At 39.9% G+C, this 15180-nt stretch overlaps 1 protein-coding gene across 2 annotated transcripts in view; it reads left to right on the plus strand.

Moving 5' to 3' along the window:
• Nucleotides 1-15180, plus strand: part of dis3l2 (DIS3 like 3'-5' exoribonuclease 2) — a 59648-nt gene that overhangs the window by 24791 nt on the left and 19677 nt on the right. For both annotated transcript variants that reach the window (XM_084410562.1, XM_084410561.1), the window contains exons 12-17: nt 316-423; nt 1628-1861; nt 7234-7313; nt 7572-7755; nt 13251-13337; nt 14215-14362. In XM_084410562.1, coding sequence (XP_084266688.1) covers nt 316-423; nt 1628-1861; nt 7234-7313; nt 7572-7755; nt 13251-13337; nt 14215-14362 — 841 coding nt within the window. The remainder of the gene's footprint in view (nt 1-315; nt 424-1627; nt 1862-7233; nt 7314-7571; nt 7756-13250; nt 13338-14214; nt 14363-15180) is intronic.

Below are 15180 nucleotides of genomic sequence, written 5' to 3' on the forward strand. Positions count from 1 at the left end.
CAAAAGGAAGAACAGCTTGTTCCGCGCGCATATTACGCTATTTTAACGTCATTGCACATGCGCAGTTCTTTCAGTTTCGTTTTTTTAATCCGATCAGGTGTTTACATGTTCTCTCAATCGGTTTAGAAAAGGAATAAACCATCACTTTCAATCCGAACGAAATTTCATTCGGATCGAGCTCAATCGGATCGACTAAGGTGTTTACGTGAAGACTTTTCAGTCCAATTGAGACGTCAATCCGATTACTAACAGATTATTTGGTTGCATGTAAACATAGCCATTGTATAAGAACTGAACTGAGTTTTTTTTTTTCAGGTGATCCCCATGTTGCCTCGTCTTCTGTGTGAAGAGCTATGCAGCTTGAATCCTCTGACCGATAGACTGACATTCTCTGTCATTTGGAAGCTTTCTCCAGAGGGAAAGGTACTTTGTTAAATGACCTCTTATACTCTCATTGGCCCTCATTTATCATTCTTGCATAGAAACGGGCGTATATGTTGGCGTAAGATTATGCTTACACTCTCCTCACCGCCTGATTTATGAAGCTGTGCGTACCTTTAAAATCCAGGTGTACGCAATACCTGCGCTTGATAAATGCCGTGGCTGAAAACGAGCGTCATTAGAATAACACGCCCCTATATGTTCAAGTCTCCGCTCCCCCCACGCCCTCATTTTACGCCATGGACACACGGAAGACGGCAAAGAAGAGAAACTTCTTTGAGAAAGAGAAAGCGAAACCAGGGAAGTGGAAAGAAACAAAATTGATTTCTAGATTTTTATTATTAATGACGCTTATTGTTATTTAGAAGAAGAATGTCGTTATTATTATTATTTGTATTATTATTATTATTATTATTATTATTATTTAAAAGAAGAAGAAAGTCATTTTTATTATTTTGTCAGTCTGAATTATTTTTTTGGTCATTGAAAGCCTTTCATTACTAAACCCAGTCCGTGCACACCTGCCGGGCCTAACCCTGGCCTAACCATCGTTTCAAAGAATAGTACAACGGCGAGCGCGTCGAGTATAAACGCCTCGTCCGTTTGGGGAGGTGCGCGCGCAGTCTGCGGAGACTCGCGCTGCGGAGCCAGGCGAAAGTATAAACAAGGCTTGAAACGTCAGGTAAAGCGCACAGGCTCGCAACTTAAGGAATACATATGCCTACAATTCAAATGCTTTGGTAAAGTCACACAAATTAAACATTGAAGTCCATGTTGCACAAAAATAAACACTGAAGTTTATAATTACTATGTTGTTGTTTTTTTACAGTGGGTCATAATATATCATATCTTTTAGTTTGTCAGTGCGTTTTGTGGTGTTAGGAATTGTTTTTCTGCGCATTCCCGCACTCAAAACGTGTGTACACCACCTCCTGAGCTGGCGTAGGATTTGAGCGTGCCGTACGCCAACGTCCATATTGATAAATCTCAAAGTCACCGTGGTTTTGGGTGTACGCCAGGTGTATGCTGGAAATTTGGTGTATGCACTTTTGATAAATGAGGGCCATTGAGAGCAAATCTCAAAATAAACCTTTTTTGTGGGTGTTACCTCTCTTTTCTTAGAGGGCCCCCCCATTGTCACACTGCCTTCTTTTTTCTATAGTACTGTTTTCTCTGTGCTCTGTAGATCCTGAGTGAGTGGTTTGGGCGAACTGTCATCTGTTCCTGCATTAAGTTGAGTTATGATCATGCTCAGAGTATGATTGAAGCTCCTGACAAGCACTTTAGTGCTGACGAACTGCCAACCTGCTCCCCAGACCACAGCATCCACGAGATACAAGAAGCCGTCCTCAACTTGCACAACATTGCCAAAAAACTCAGAGCCCAGCGCTTTGAGTGTGGAGCTCTCCGGCTTGACCAGGTCAGGCAGACCAGACTTTAGTCTGGACAGTTATCATTTTATATTTGGACTGTTTTTCATTTTAGTGAAATACTAATACTCTAATACTAAAAACTCTGGCTCATACCTGTGGTCACACTTTACCATTCTCTCGTCATATTAAAGTGCCACTTTAGTTAAAAAAACTTTATTTAGCAATTTTGAAAATATATATATTTAAGTAAATAGGTTATATAATCCACAAATAAATTCACAAAAAATAAACATATTCACAAATTAATAGAATGGGATCCACATGCATTAAAAATGAATTAAATACACAAATAAATCAAATGAAATTTGCCACATAAAAAACATATTCACAAATACGTTTTTATGTTACAAACACAACTTTGCCTTACATTAATTTGTGAATCGCTTGCTGTGTTATGTGCATTTGTCGATCACCGCATGTTTGTGGAAGTGCACACAAATCCACAAATAGGACCCATCATCTACTCAAGCCAATCAGATAACAGCCACATTGCGCTGACCAATTGCAGCATGTTCTCACAACAACCAACAACGTTTTGATTTACAATCAGGGTGGTCTCGCCCTGAAATAGCTTTGCTCATTCGTCTTCATCAGTGTTAATATCGTTTACTTATCATTTTAATCGCAACAAAAAAAATTCACAGATGAAAACGAGTTTTGAATGACAAAACCTATGACAAAAATCTGTTGACATTTTCAATGAATAAAAACTAGATGAAAATGTTAGAGAGGGACAATTTGGGAAAAAAATGTGGTAGATGCACACATTTGATTTGTATCGTGCCGATCTATCCGAAGGGACATGAGTTGGCATGCACTTGAACATGTCTCATAAAACGTTCAAAAATGTTAACGTCTGGGAGAGAAGAGCAGACATATGGATAGATCTGAATAAGTGTGACAATGTGAAAGAGAACTCTATTTGGTACATTTTCTGTGTGCACACACCCGAAGCGCTCAGCTGTACACACAGAAAGCTACCTTTTACTAAAGTACCGAATCGCGTTCTCTTTCACGTCTGAATGGGCAAAGTCAAAATGTCAGTTTTGGAGAGCATTTATGCAAACACAGTCGGTTATGTCTTAAGAGAACGTAAGGCCGGTGACACACTGGATGCGTGGCGTGAGCGTCTCAGCTGCGTGGCGTGTCCGTTTTTATTTCGGCTCCCATGTTAACAGGTTAGAGCTTGCACACTGCCTGCGTGACACGCACGTCTCAGGCGCGGCTTGAGCCGCGCGGAAAACGCGTGCATTCTAGAAATAGAACCGACGCCTATTTTTCACGCGACACGCAAGCGTGTTGGAAGCGTTTCCAGGCAAAATAGAATAGGAAAAGATGTTTATATGTCATTTTGACACGAATACATATTAATAAATGTCATTTTGATGTTTGAAAGTGTCTAGGTTTTGACATAAATGCAAATATAAATGTAATTAAAAAAAAATATTATAGATTTTCAAATACTGCACCTGTCAATACAGAACGAAATATTCTATAGCCTATTTTGCCGTCAACACTGCCGACGTTGTCTTTGCTGCTATATATTTATGGTTAACATGAAGTATAGGCCTTCCACAACTCTCTCCCCGTATGTCAAATATATCACCAATGAGGCATATGTCACCTCGCAGCAGCAGCGCCGCGTCAGACACGTTTCTGGTGTGCAAAGACATGGAAAATGCGATGCAGCCGCCACGCAACAGAAACGCCACGCTCACGCCACGCATCCAGTGTGTCACCGGCCTAAACAGTTGTGAGAATATCGGATGTGCATCATTGCATTGGATATGCGCTTTCGATCTTAAAATGACAGCAGTGTAATAAACCTAATGCCGTCTGTGCCCTTAAAGAGATAGTTCACCCAAAAATAAAAATTAGCCCATGATTTACTCACCCTCAAGCCATCCTAGGTGTATATGACATTCTTCTTTCAGACGAATAAAATCGGAGTTATATTAAAAAATGTCCTGGCTCTTCCAAGCTGTTGCTCTTTAAGCGTAAGTAGACTTAAATCTTATTATACTTAGTCGACTAAAACTAAAACAATTCAGATGACTAAAATATGACTAAAACTAAATCAACATGCGCTGACAAAATGATCATTGATCTGCATTGCTCAAATGGGAAGTAAAATGGTCACAAAAATTGGTGCAGTAAAAGATGTTTAAAATTTGGATTTTTCTTTACAATAACTGAATATCAAGTCAAGCCACAGTTTTATTTTTAATGTGCCTTTGAAAATGCCAGAGAAACAGCACTCTCTGCTATGGGAACAACACTATACTGGATACCGGCACGTTTTGGAAGCATCACTTTATTCAAGATAGAACAGAAATCCTCAATAAGTAGCTGACTAATAAATAACTGGATTCAACCTCGTGATAAACATGCGAGATCATGTAATAGATGAAATTACTGTCACACAACAGCCAACAGCGTTTCCCAGTTCTTCAATCAAGCATTTTAAAGTTGGTTGGGATGAGCAGCTCCGTGGATCTAACGATCTATTAAACATTAGAAATATTATTTTTAAACATTATTTAAATGTATTACAAAATGATTCCCATTGTTTGTAGAGAAGATATACAGAAGATATTGCTTGTGACGGGTTGTTGAATTCCAAAGACATTGTACATTTAACAGTAAAATGCTATATATATATATATATATATATATATATATATATATATATATATATATATATATATATATATATATATATATATATATATATATATATATATATATATATATATATATTAAATTATTATTATTAATTTATATATTTTTAAACACTTGATCACACACAAGTAATATTTCACATGAATCAGACTTAATAGTTTTTGATTGTAAATGTTACTTACAACATAAAAAATAAATGCAAAGATGTATTTTTGAGCATTGCAAAGTTTTTATTTGCATTATTATTATTATTATTATTATTATTATTATTATTATTATAATAATAATAATAATACATTTTATTTAAAGGCGCCTTTCATGGCACTCAAGGACATCAGTCCATCAGTTTGAGAATCAATGAAAATGTGTTAAAACATTTTTAATCCATGTAAACCTGCTGTATTAGACATCCAAAACAAAATTAGGAGCCTTTAAAATAGCATAATAGGGGCACTTTAAAGTTAAATTCATCAATCTGGTGCACATCGAGAGTTCAAAATTAAGAGCTCCAATCCATATTCAGTTTGGCGAAAAAACAAGTTTACAAACGAGTCTCATTACAAATCTAGTGAAATGATGTAATCACTATGCAAATGTGGAAATAATGGAATAGTGAAAATAACTGGTGCTTGCTACGTTCCCAAATGCATGCGAAAAACATGCACAGATGGAGTTCACTGCATTCATTCACTGTGATTGAGAATCGAACCCGAGGAGCTGATCATGTGCTGATCACGTGAGCGAAGTGCACTCTTCTCTTTGTGCAGCGCAAACAGACAGTCTTTTGATAACGACACAAAGCCTTATCGTTTTTTTTTTTTTGACAGCAATGGCGCAAAACACAACATTTAAAGACCTATGTTATTATGAGAAGTTTAAATATATTTTCGGGCCACCACAATCTAGTTAATGAATAGGAAGCACTGAAATCTCTTTGTGGCGGTCAGTGCTGATATTGTAGTAAGCGGCAACAAATAAATCATTGTATGGGAAACACTGTGGTTGGTTGTAGTGAGAACATGCTATAATTAGTCTGTACACTGTAGCTGTTATCTGAAATGTTTTGAGATCCACAAATTCATAGCAAGCCATCCAATAATACAGAGGATGTGATTCACAAATGAATGCCGGCAGAGTGCTGTTTGACACAAAAACATATTTATGAGTGGGGTTTTTTTTATTATTGGGAAAACTAGATGTATTTATTTTTTTATAAATTTTTTGGGAATCACTTTACATCTATTTGTGGATCATAATCTATTTATTTGGACTAAAGGAACGATTCTAACCCCATAGTGGATGGATGCTTAGTGGGAAAGACAGAAGCATGGATAGAAGGATTGTTTTCCTGTGGATTTTAGGGTAAATGTGACCTAAAACATTTTTTTGTTCAGATAGATGAAAGTTGGATAGACAGATGACTATTGGATACACATAGATCGGTTTACAGTAACAAGCAGTTAGTTTATGTAACATACGAGTGTCTTTCAACATCACATACTCACTTGCAGACTTCATGAACACACTTGTAATGTGTTGTATCATAGATATTTTTCATTAGGCTCACCAAAAATATTTCCCCTTACATAATCCCTGTTGTTATTATGGGGAAGTTTCATAAAGATATGAGTACTTTTGGTTGATGTCTCAGTGATGGATCTCTTTGGGTGGTGATTCCCTCAGGGTGTAGAATTCATTCAAGTTATTCGGGGATAATTTGGCACAGCACTTCCAGCACAAAGCTGTTCACATGCTGTTTTTCTTTGCGCCAATCATGTAGTTCATGTGTTCATGAGCGATCACCATTACTAGAGGCAAAGCTTTGAGTTTCAACCAAAATATATCGTCCTCATTGATCATCTCACTTATTGATCAGCTTTACTAGTAATTTTGGCCAAGAGCCATCCACAAGAAGAGAATGTTTGAGAATTGTTTTGTCTGGTTATTATTGAAATTATGCTGAAAAATGTTAAAACTATAATTCTTATCTGGGCTTTTATCTTTAAAAATGGCAAGCTGAATGCCAATCAGTGTAGCGCAAATGAACCTTACGAAATTGGGTGTAGATAATATAGTCCTGCGATTTTCGAAATAAGCACTGTCAAATAGGCCACTCCAGAGTCCAGATAGACTAAACATTTTTGCTATTGGGTAAGAGTCTAATATCTTTGAAGCATATTTTGAGGGACTTTTGGTGGTTTTAACTCTTTTCGGGTTTTTAAAAAGATGTTTAGAACTAAGGTCAGATGACATTAAAAAACACAAATTGGGCTTATTTGGAAGACAGGTGAGCTTATAAGGTTGAGACACATGTACTTTTTAAGCCCACTCTATGTTTTTCTTGTTTTTAATTTAAAAATTAAAGTTTCATTTTCTCAGTTTATGAGAAAACAGTGTCTAGATGAGGGATTCATGTACTATTTGATACCTACTGTATTAGAAGGCTGTTCAAATATCTATAAGAAAACATGGAAAATCTAGAATTGGACTCTCATTGAATCTCATTCACTAATAATTGTGTGCATGTTTCGTATAACATACCCTTGGATTAGTGCTAAGTAATGTATACTCTAAATGATAGAAAAGGCCTACAGGGAGTAATTTGCAACTGAATGTTTTGATGATCTTTTTTTAATGGCAGTAATGTAATTCATTTGTTGACATTTTCTGGTTACAGCTTAAGCTATCTTTCACCCTCGATAAGGAGTCCAGCATGCCTCAGGGCTGTTACATCTATCAGTATCGGGACAGCAACAAGTAAGAATGCACACAAAAACTGTTGATATGACTCTGACTGTGGTTTGTGTGATAAAATGCTCACCACTAAGCGGTGTAAGTGGGCATGCATGCTTTGTCATCTAAAGCCAGCTTTGTTCGGTTCTGTCCTTTTGCTAGTTGTAATTTCTTAGTGAAATTGAACTGGTCACCTCCTGTTCTGGTATTGCACAACATGTGGCCCTGAACACCTTCATATTGAGCTTCTGAACAATGAATCACATGCCCTGTGTCATACAGACTGGTGGAGGAGTTCATGTTGCTGGCAAACATGGCGGTCGCCCATCAGATCTACCGCACATACCCAGAATTAGCCCTACTGCGGAGACACCCACCACCCCAGAGCAAGATGGTGGATGACCTGCAGGAATTTTGTGACCAAATGGGCCTTGACGTTGACTTCTCCTCATCTGGGGCACTCCATGTGGGTATCTCAAACTATGTTAACAGCATTAAAAACCAACACTGGCAAACTGACTTCCAGATTCAAACCAGGAACATTGAGACAGACGTTAAAGTACTGTTAAAGGAAACCTTGACATTCAATCGCCACTTCACAATCAAAAATCCTACATAGAATAGAATAGAATAGAATCCACTACATAAAAGTGGATGCCCAGTTGTTAAATTGTTATTAGAAAAATTGGGATTTTTACTTCCACAACCATATTGTTGCATTCCGACAAGCCTGGAAGACCTTTGGGTGGTGCTGACTGTCTTTATATAATCATGCCAGCTCAGTGTGTTGCTTATTCAATGTTCTTCAGCAACAAAATCGAGTGGACTATTTTCTCCTCGCAGTGAAAATACTTTGGAGAGTTATCGCAAGTGTGTGCCGCTGTTTATATATTTTTAGCAACGACACTCATGGTAAGTAAAGTGCTGCATGCTCAAACTGTGCTGCAAGGCACTTCACTCTGTAAGCGTGGCGACAACTTTAAGATGAAAGTGCTGCGTTCATGTCTCGCTGTCTTTGATGAGCAAAGGAGACTGGATGATCCTTAGTCCTGGTCCGCTTAGTGTTCTTTTTTTTTATCACCGAACCTAAAAGCATAGGGATATGTTCACAACCTGACTGGTGGGCTTTTATGACGTGTTGCCTATTTTTAGACGGAACTTACTGAATATCCAAAACATTGGTGTTTGCTGGGATAAATGTGCTCGTTGTATGTGCGTAGACTGCATATGATGGTATTTTGACCAGCTGAGAACTTGTGAAGAGCTTATAAAATGTGTAAAGGAGTCAAAATAGCATCAGGAATCCCTTCGTCACACACACATGAAGATCTGCTGCGAGGAGACGTGGTTCTGATGCCTGTACCGAACTGTAATGACAACATCAAGACTATGACTAGGGAAAAAACGATATGCGTGAGCGCACTGTCCTTTTTAGGGTCAGATTCAACCAGGAGACCAGGTTTGTCACGGTCGACCTGAAGGATGTTTATATATTCAAGGGCAAAGCAAACTGATGTCGGGTTCTTCCTTTCAGTCTGGCTTTAGCACCTCAAACTTTCTCATAGTGCATGGGTGCTGGTCTGGCACCCTTGAGACTCACTAACATCTGTGTCTTGATCTATCTAGACTACTGACCACACTTGCCAGTGGCATAAATCTAATCAGTTCAGCCAGCAGCTATCACCCTGTAGCCTGGTTGCCCACTGAGGCTAAGCAGGGTTGAGCCTGGTCAGTACCTCCATGGGAGACCTCCTGGGAAAACGGTGTTGCTGCTGGAAGAGGTGTTAGTGAGGCCAATAGGAGGTGCTCAACCTGTGGTCTGTGTGTGTCCTAATGCCCCAGTATAGTGATGGGAACACTATTCTGTCAAAAAAGCACCATCCTTCAGATGAGACATTAAACTGAGGTCCTGACTCTCTGTGGTCTGTGAATGTCCTGTCAGTGACGCACAGAAAGACTCGCGCTAGTGCCATGTGCACGTGCCAGTCATTTTCATCAAAGCATCAGTAGCTGTATTAGTATCAGTGATACTGTCCTTCATTCATGAAAAGATGCCATTAAACAAGTATTTAAAATATACTGTATCATAATATATCTTCGTTGTTTCTACATTAATTCGGAGATTAACTGTGAAATTATTACATTATAAAATATATGAAAAACGTATAAAAAGTAAGTGTTTTTAATCATGATTTAATCAAAGAAAAAATTTGTGATTTAATAAAAAAAAAAAAAAAATCTATTGACAGCACTAATATACACTGCTCAAAAAAATTAAGGGAACACTTAAACAACACAATGTAACTCCAAGTCAATCACACTTCTGTGAAATTAAACTGTCCACTTAGGAAGCAACACTGATTGACAATCAATTTCACATGCTGTTGTGCGAATGGAATAGACGACCGGTGGAAATTATAGGCAATTAGCAAGACACCCCCAATAAAGGAGTGGTTCTGCAGGTGGTGACCACAGACCACTTCTCAGTTCCTATGCTTTCTGGCTAATGTTTTGGTCACTTTTGAATGCTGGCGGTGCTTTCACTCTAGTGGTAGCATGAGACGGAGTCTACAACCCACACAAGTGGCTCAGGTAGTGCAGCTCATCCAGGATGGCACATCAATGCGAGCTGTGGCAAGAAGGTTTGCTGTGTCTGTCAGCATAGTGTCCAGAGCATGGAGGCGCTACCAGGAGACAGGCCAGTACATCAGGAGACGTGGAGGAGGCCGTAGGAGGGCAACAACCCAGCAGCAGGACCGCTACCTCCGCCTTTTTGCAAGGAGGAGCAGGAGGAACACTGCCAGAGCCCTGCAAAATGACCTCCAGTATGCCACAAATGTGCATGTGTCTGCTCAAACGGTCAGAAACAGACTCCATGAGGGTGGTATGAGGGCCCGACGTCCACAGGTGGGGGTTGTGCTTACAGCCCAATACCGTGCAGGACGTTTGGCATTTGCCAGAGAACACCAAGATTGGCAAATTCGCCACTGGCGCCCTGTGCTCTTCACAGATGAAAGCAGGCAGCAGAACGTTGTCCATGGCGTCTCCAGACTCTGTCACGTCTGTCACATGTGCTCAGTGTGAACCTGCTTTCATCTGTGAAGAGCACAGGGCGCCAGTGGCGAATTTGCCAATCTTGGTGTTCTCTGGCAAATGCCAAACGTCCTGCACGGTGTTGGGCTGTAAGCACAACCCCCACCTGTGGACGTCGGGCCCTCATACCACCCTCATGGAGTCTGTTTCTGACCGTTTGAGCAGACACATGCACATTTGTGGCATACTGGAGGTCATTTTGCAGGGCTCTGGCAGTGTTCCTCCTGCTCCTCCTTGCACAAAGGCGGAGGTAGCGGTCCTGCTGCTGGGTTGTTGCCCTCCTACGGCCTCCTCCACGTCTCCTGATGTACTGGCCTGTCTCCTGGTAGCGCCTCCATGCTCTGGACACTATCCTGACAGACACAGCAAACCTTCTTGCCACAGCTCGCATTGATGTGCCATTCTGGATGAGCTGCACTACCTGAGCCACTTGTGTGGGTTGTAGACTCCGTCTCATGCTACCACTAGAGTGAAAGCACCGCCAGCATTCAAAAGTGACCAAAACATCAGCCAGAAAGCATAGGAACTGAGAAGTGGTCTGTGGTCACCACCTGCAGAACCACGCCTTTATTGGGGGTGTCTTGCTAATTGCCTATAATTTCCACCGGTCGTCTATTCCATTCGCACAACAGCATGTGAAATTGATTGTCAATCAGTGTTGCTTCCTAAGTGGACAGTTTGATTTCACAGAAGTGTGATTGACTTGGAGTTACATTGTGTTGTTTAAGTGTTCCCTTAATTTTTTTGAGCAGTGTATATATATATATATATATATATACAGTGAGGAAAATAAGTATTTGAACACCCTGCTATTTTGCAAGTTCTCCCACTTAGAAATCATGGAGGGGTCTGAAATTGTCATCGTAGGTGCATGTCCACTTTGAGAGACATAATCAAAAAAAAAAAAATCCAGAAATCACAATGTATGATTTTTTAACTATTTATTTGTATGATACAGCTGCAAATAAGTATTTGAACACCTGAGAAAATCAATGTTAATATTTGGTACAGTAGCCTTTGTTTGCAATTACAGAGGTCAAACGTTTCCTGTAGTTTTTCACCAGGTTTGCACACACTGCAGGAGGGATTTTGGCCCACTCCTCCACACAGATCTTCTCTAGATCAGTCAGGTTTCTGGGCTGTCGCTGAGAAACACGGAGTTTGAGCTCCCTCCAAAGATTCTCTATTGGGTTTAGGTCTGGAGACTGGCTAGGCCACGCCAGAACCTTGATATGCTTCTTACAGAGCCACTCCTTGGTTATCCTGGCTGTGTGCTTCGGGTCATTGTCATGTTAGAAGACCCAGCCTCGACCCATCTTCAATGCTCTAACTGAGGGAAGGAGGTTGTTCCCCAAAATCTCGCAATACATGGCCCCGGTCATCCTCTCCTTAATACAGTGCAGTCGCCCTGTCCCATGTGCAGAAAAACACCCCCAAAGCATGATGCTACCACCCCCATGCTTCACAGTAGGGATGGTGTTCTTGGGATGGTACTCATCATTCTTCTTCCTCCAAACACGTTTAGTGGAATTATGACCAAAAAGTTCTATTTTGGTCTCATCTGACCACATGACTTTCTCCCATGACTCCTCTGGATCATCCAAATGGTCATTGGCAAACTTAAGACGGGCCTTGACGTGCTGGTTTAAGCAGGGGAACCTTCCGTGCCATGCATGATTTCAAACCATGACGTCTTAGTGTATTACCAACAGTAACCTTGGAAACGGTGGTCCCAGCTCTTTTCAGGTCATTGACCAGCTCCTCCCATGTAGTTCTGGGCTGATTTCTCACCTTTCTTAGGATCATTGAGACCCCACGAGGTGAGATCTTGCATGGAGCCCCAGTCCGAGGGAGATTGACAGTCATGTTTAGCTTCTTCCATTTTCTAATGATTGCTCCAACAGTGGACCTTTTTTCACCAAGCTGCTTGGCAATTTCCCCGTAGCCCTTTCCAGCCTTGTGGAGGTGTACAATTTTGTCTCTAGTGTCTTTGGACAGCTCTTTGGTCTTGGCCATGTTAGTAGTTGGATTCTTACTAATTGTATGGGGTGGACAGGTGTCTTTATGCAGCTAACGACCTCAAACAGGTGCATCTAATTTAGGATAATAAATGGAGTGGAGGTGGGCATTTTAAAGGCAGACTAAACAGGTCTTTGAGGGTCAGAATTCTAGCTGATAGACAGGTGTTCAAATACTTATTTGCAGCTGTATCATACAAATAAATAGTTAAAAAATCATATATTGTGATTTCTGGATTTTTTTTTTTAGATTATGTCTCTCACAGTGGACATGCACCTACGATGACAATTTCAGACCCCTCCATGATTTCCAAGTGGGAGAACTTGCATAACTATATATATACACATACATATACATATATACTGATTGGCTTCATCACTTTGTCTCCTCTCCACAATACGATGATATGTCGTGGGCGTTCTGACACTATATGGCTGCCGTCTCATCATCCAGGTGGATGCTGCACATTGGTGGTGGTTCAGAAGATTCCCCCCCTTCCATATGTGAACCGTTCCCATAGCTTGGCGTGATTCTATATGGTCTTTAGACAATTGGCACAACCCAAAGGTGTTCCCCTAGCATCAGCTACTGACACATTGCCTTGTTTCCTACTCAAGGACTAGGGCTTAGACTATGTGTAACCCAGAAGTTTTTTAAAAAATATATAAAAATGAAAAGGTTAAGATTAGGAAATAGTGTAAAGTTTGTTCAGTATAAAATTCATTATATCATTATAATTGTCAATGGAGTGTTCATGAAACACAAAAACCCAACGTGTGTGTGTGTGTGTGTGTTTGTGTTTTTGCACAATTGTGTGCGCATTCTAATCTGTGTCTATTGTTATGACAGAGGAGTCTGAATGAAAGCTTTGGGGATGACGAGTATACAGCTGCCAGGAAAGAAGTTCTCACTCACATGTGCTCCAGGCCAATGCAGGTGAAGATGTGCTTCTGTTATTAACAGTTTAAATCCACTTTCTGTTCATCCATTCTGATGTATATGTCCACACCATGTTGAGTAGGAAGAGGATGTTGTCTCTTTCACACCCTAGTCAGCTGCTTCACTGTTTACAGTAGCTATGTTTCCATCCATCTATTTTTATGCGCATTTTCATAATTCGCTTTAAATAACGCTGGATGGAAACGTTGAACACTTAAATAAAGGGCATTATCGTTCCTTTTTAATTAAAGTCTAGTCACCTTTATTTATAAAGTGCTTTATACAATACAGATTGTTTCAAAGCAGCTGTGCAATAATAACCAGGAAAATAATGATCAATGATACATCAGAATTCTGCTGTAAAGCAGGTTATCCAATTTGAGAATTAAGTTCAATAAACATTGTTGATGTTGCAAAATTAATCAATTACTGTATGAAACCAAGTGGGATTGGCTATAATGCAGCATTACACTGGTGTCATCCGGCTCAATTCTTTTCAAGTTTTGTTCTCATACAATAGTATCAGTGCAGTCAAATCGATAATATTACTGAATATTATATCATTGCATTTTATTCAGTACTAATATGTATTTTATCCAGTATCAATAACTCTATTCGTATCTAAGCCGTTCCTGTAGTCCACCATTTTGGGAACACTTAATAATAGATTTTTCTTACAAAGCAGCATTATTTTCTACCTGCTGTTTGGAACAGCCTGTGTGTGTGTATAAGAAGCGTCAATTCCATCCTGGTTGCGCAGCTTACTCTGAATTGTAACAGAGCTAATGTGTCAGATTATTAGAACTGAAGCAATGGTGACTGTTGAACGTCTTGTGATCTAATCAGAATTATTTGATATCGTTTTCCTGTTTAGATGGCGGTGTATTTCTGTTCTGGAGCTCTGAAGGATCAGAAGCTCTTCCGTCATTATGCTCTGAATGTGCCTCTTTACACACACTTCACTTCACCTATACGACGCTATGCTGATGTCATAGTGCACCGTCTGCTGGCCGCCTCCATTGGTGAGTTACTCGTGTTCAAGAGTCACGGTGCATGTGACTATTGCTTGACTGAAGGCTTTCTGTAATGTGCTCCAGCTCCACTAGAGGTTCTCAAACGTCCTGCTGCCTGCTCACTAGTGAGGGAAATGTTCCATTATGCAATGCAACATTTAATAGAGCAGCAGTGAATCAGGGGTTTCGGCGCCGAGTCTATTTTTGCTGCACTACTCACGCTCACTTAAAGTGAAAGCACACTTTTGATGGACAAAACAAATATGATTTCCCACAAAAAGTGATCAAAATGCACAGAATAAGCATGTCTAGTGTGTTTTAACAAGAACTGGAGTAGTTCACTGCCCCAGTCCCATGCTGAGGAGAAGGAGCCCTATAGCATGATGCTTGCACCACCTAGCTTCATTGTGGGTATGGTGTTATTTGGGTGATGAGCGGTATTGTTTTTGAGCCAAACGTACCTTTTAAAATTATGGCCCAAAAGTTCAAACGAATTTGGTTTCATTAAACCATAATTATTTTAAGTCAAGTCACCTTTATTTATAAAGCTCTTTTTACAATACAGGTTGTTTTAAAGCAGCTTTACAGTGATAACAGATTAATAATATTGTTGAATATTAAGTGTCCCCAACTAAGCAAGCCAAAGGCGACAGTGGCAAGGAACCAAAACTCCATCAGGTGACAGAATAGAGGGGGGGAAAACAACGGTTCCGGCTGACCTAATTTATGCAGCCATTTAACTGATTTGAATAATAGATATGTATAATGTTCTATGTGTATGTCAGGTCAAAGAGATGTGTTTTTAGTCTAGATTTAAACTGACAGAG

This window comes from Rutilus rutilus (assembly GCF_951802725.1).
Source record: "Rutilus rutilus genome assembly, chromosome: 6".
NCBI lineage: Eukaryota > Metazoa > Chordata > Actinopteri > Cypriniformes > Leuciscidae > Rutilus > Rutilus rutilus.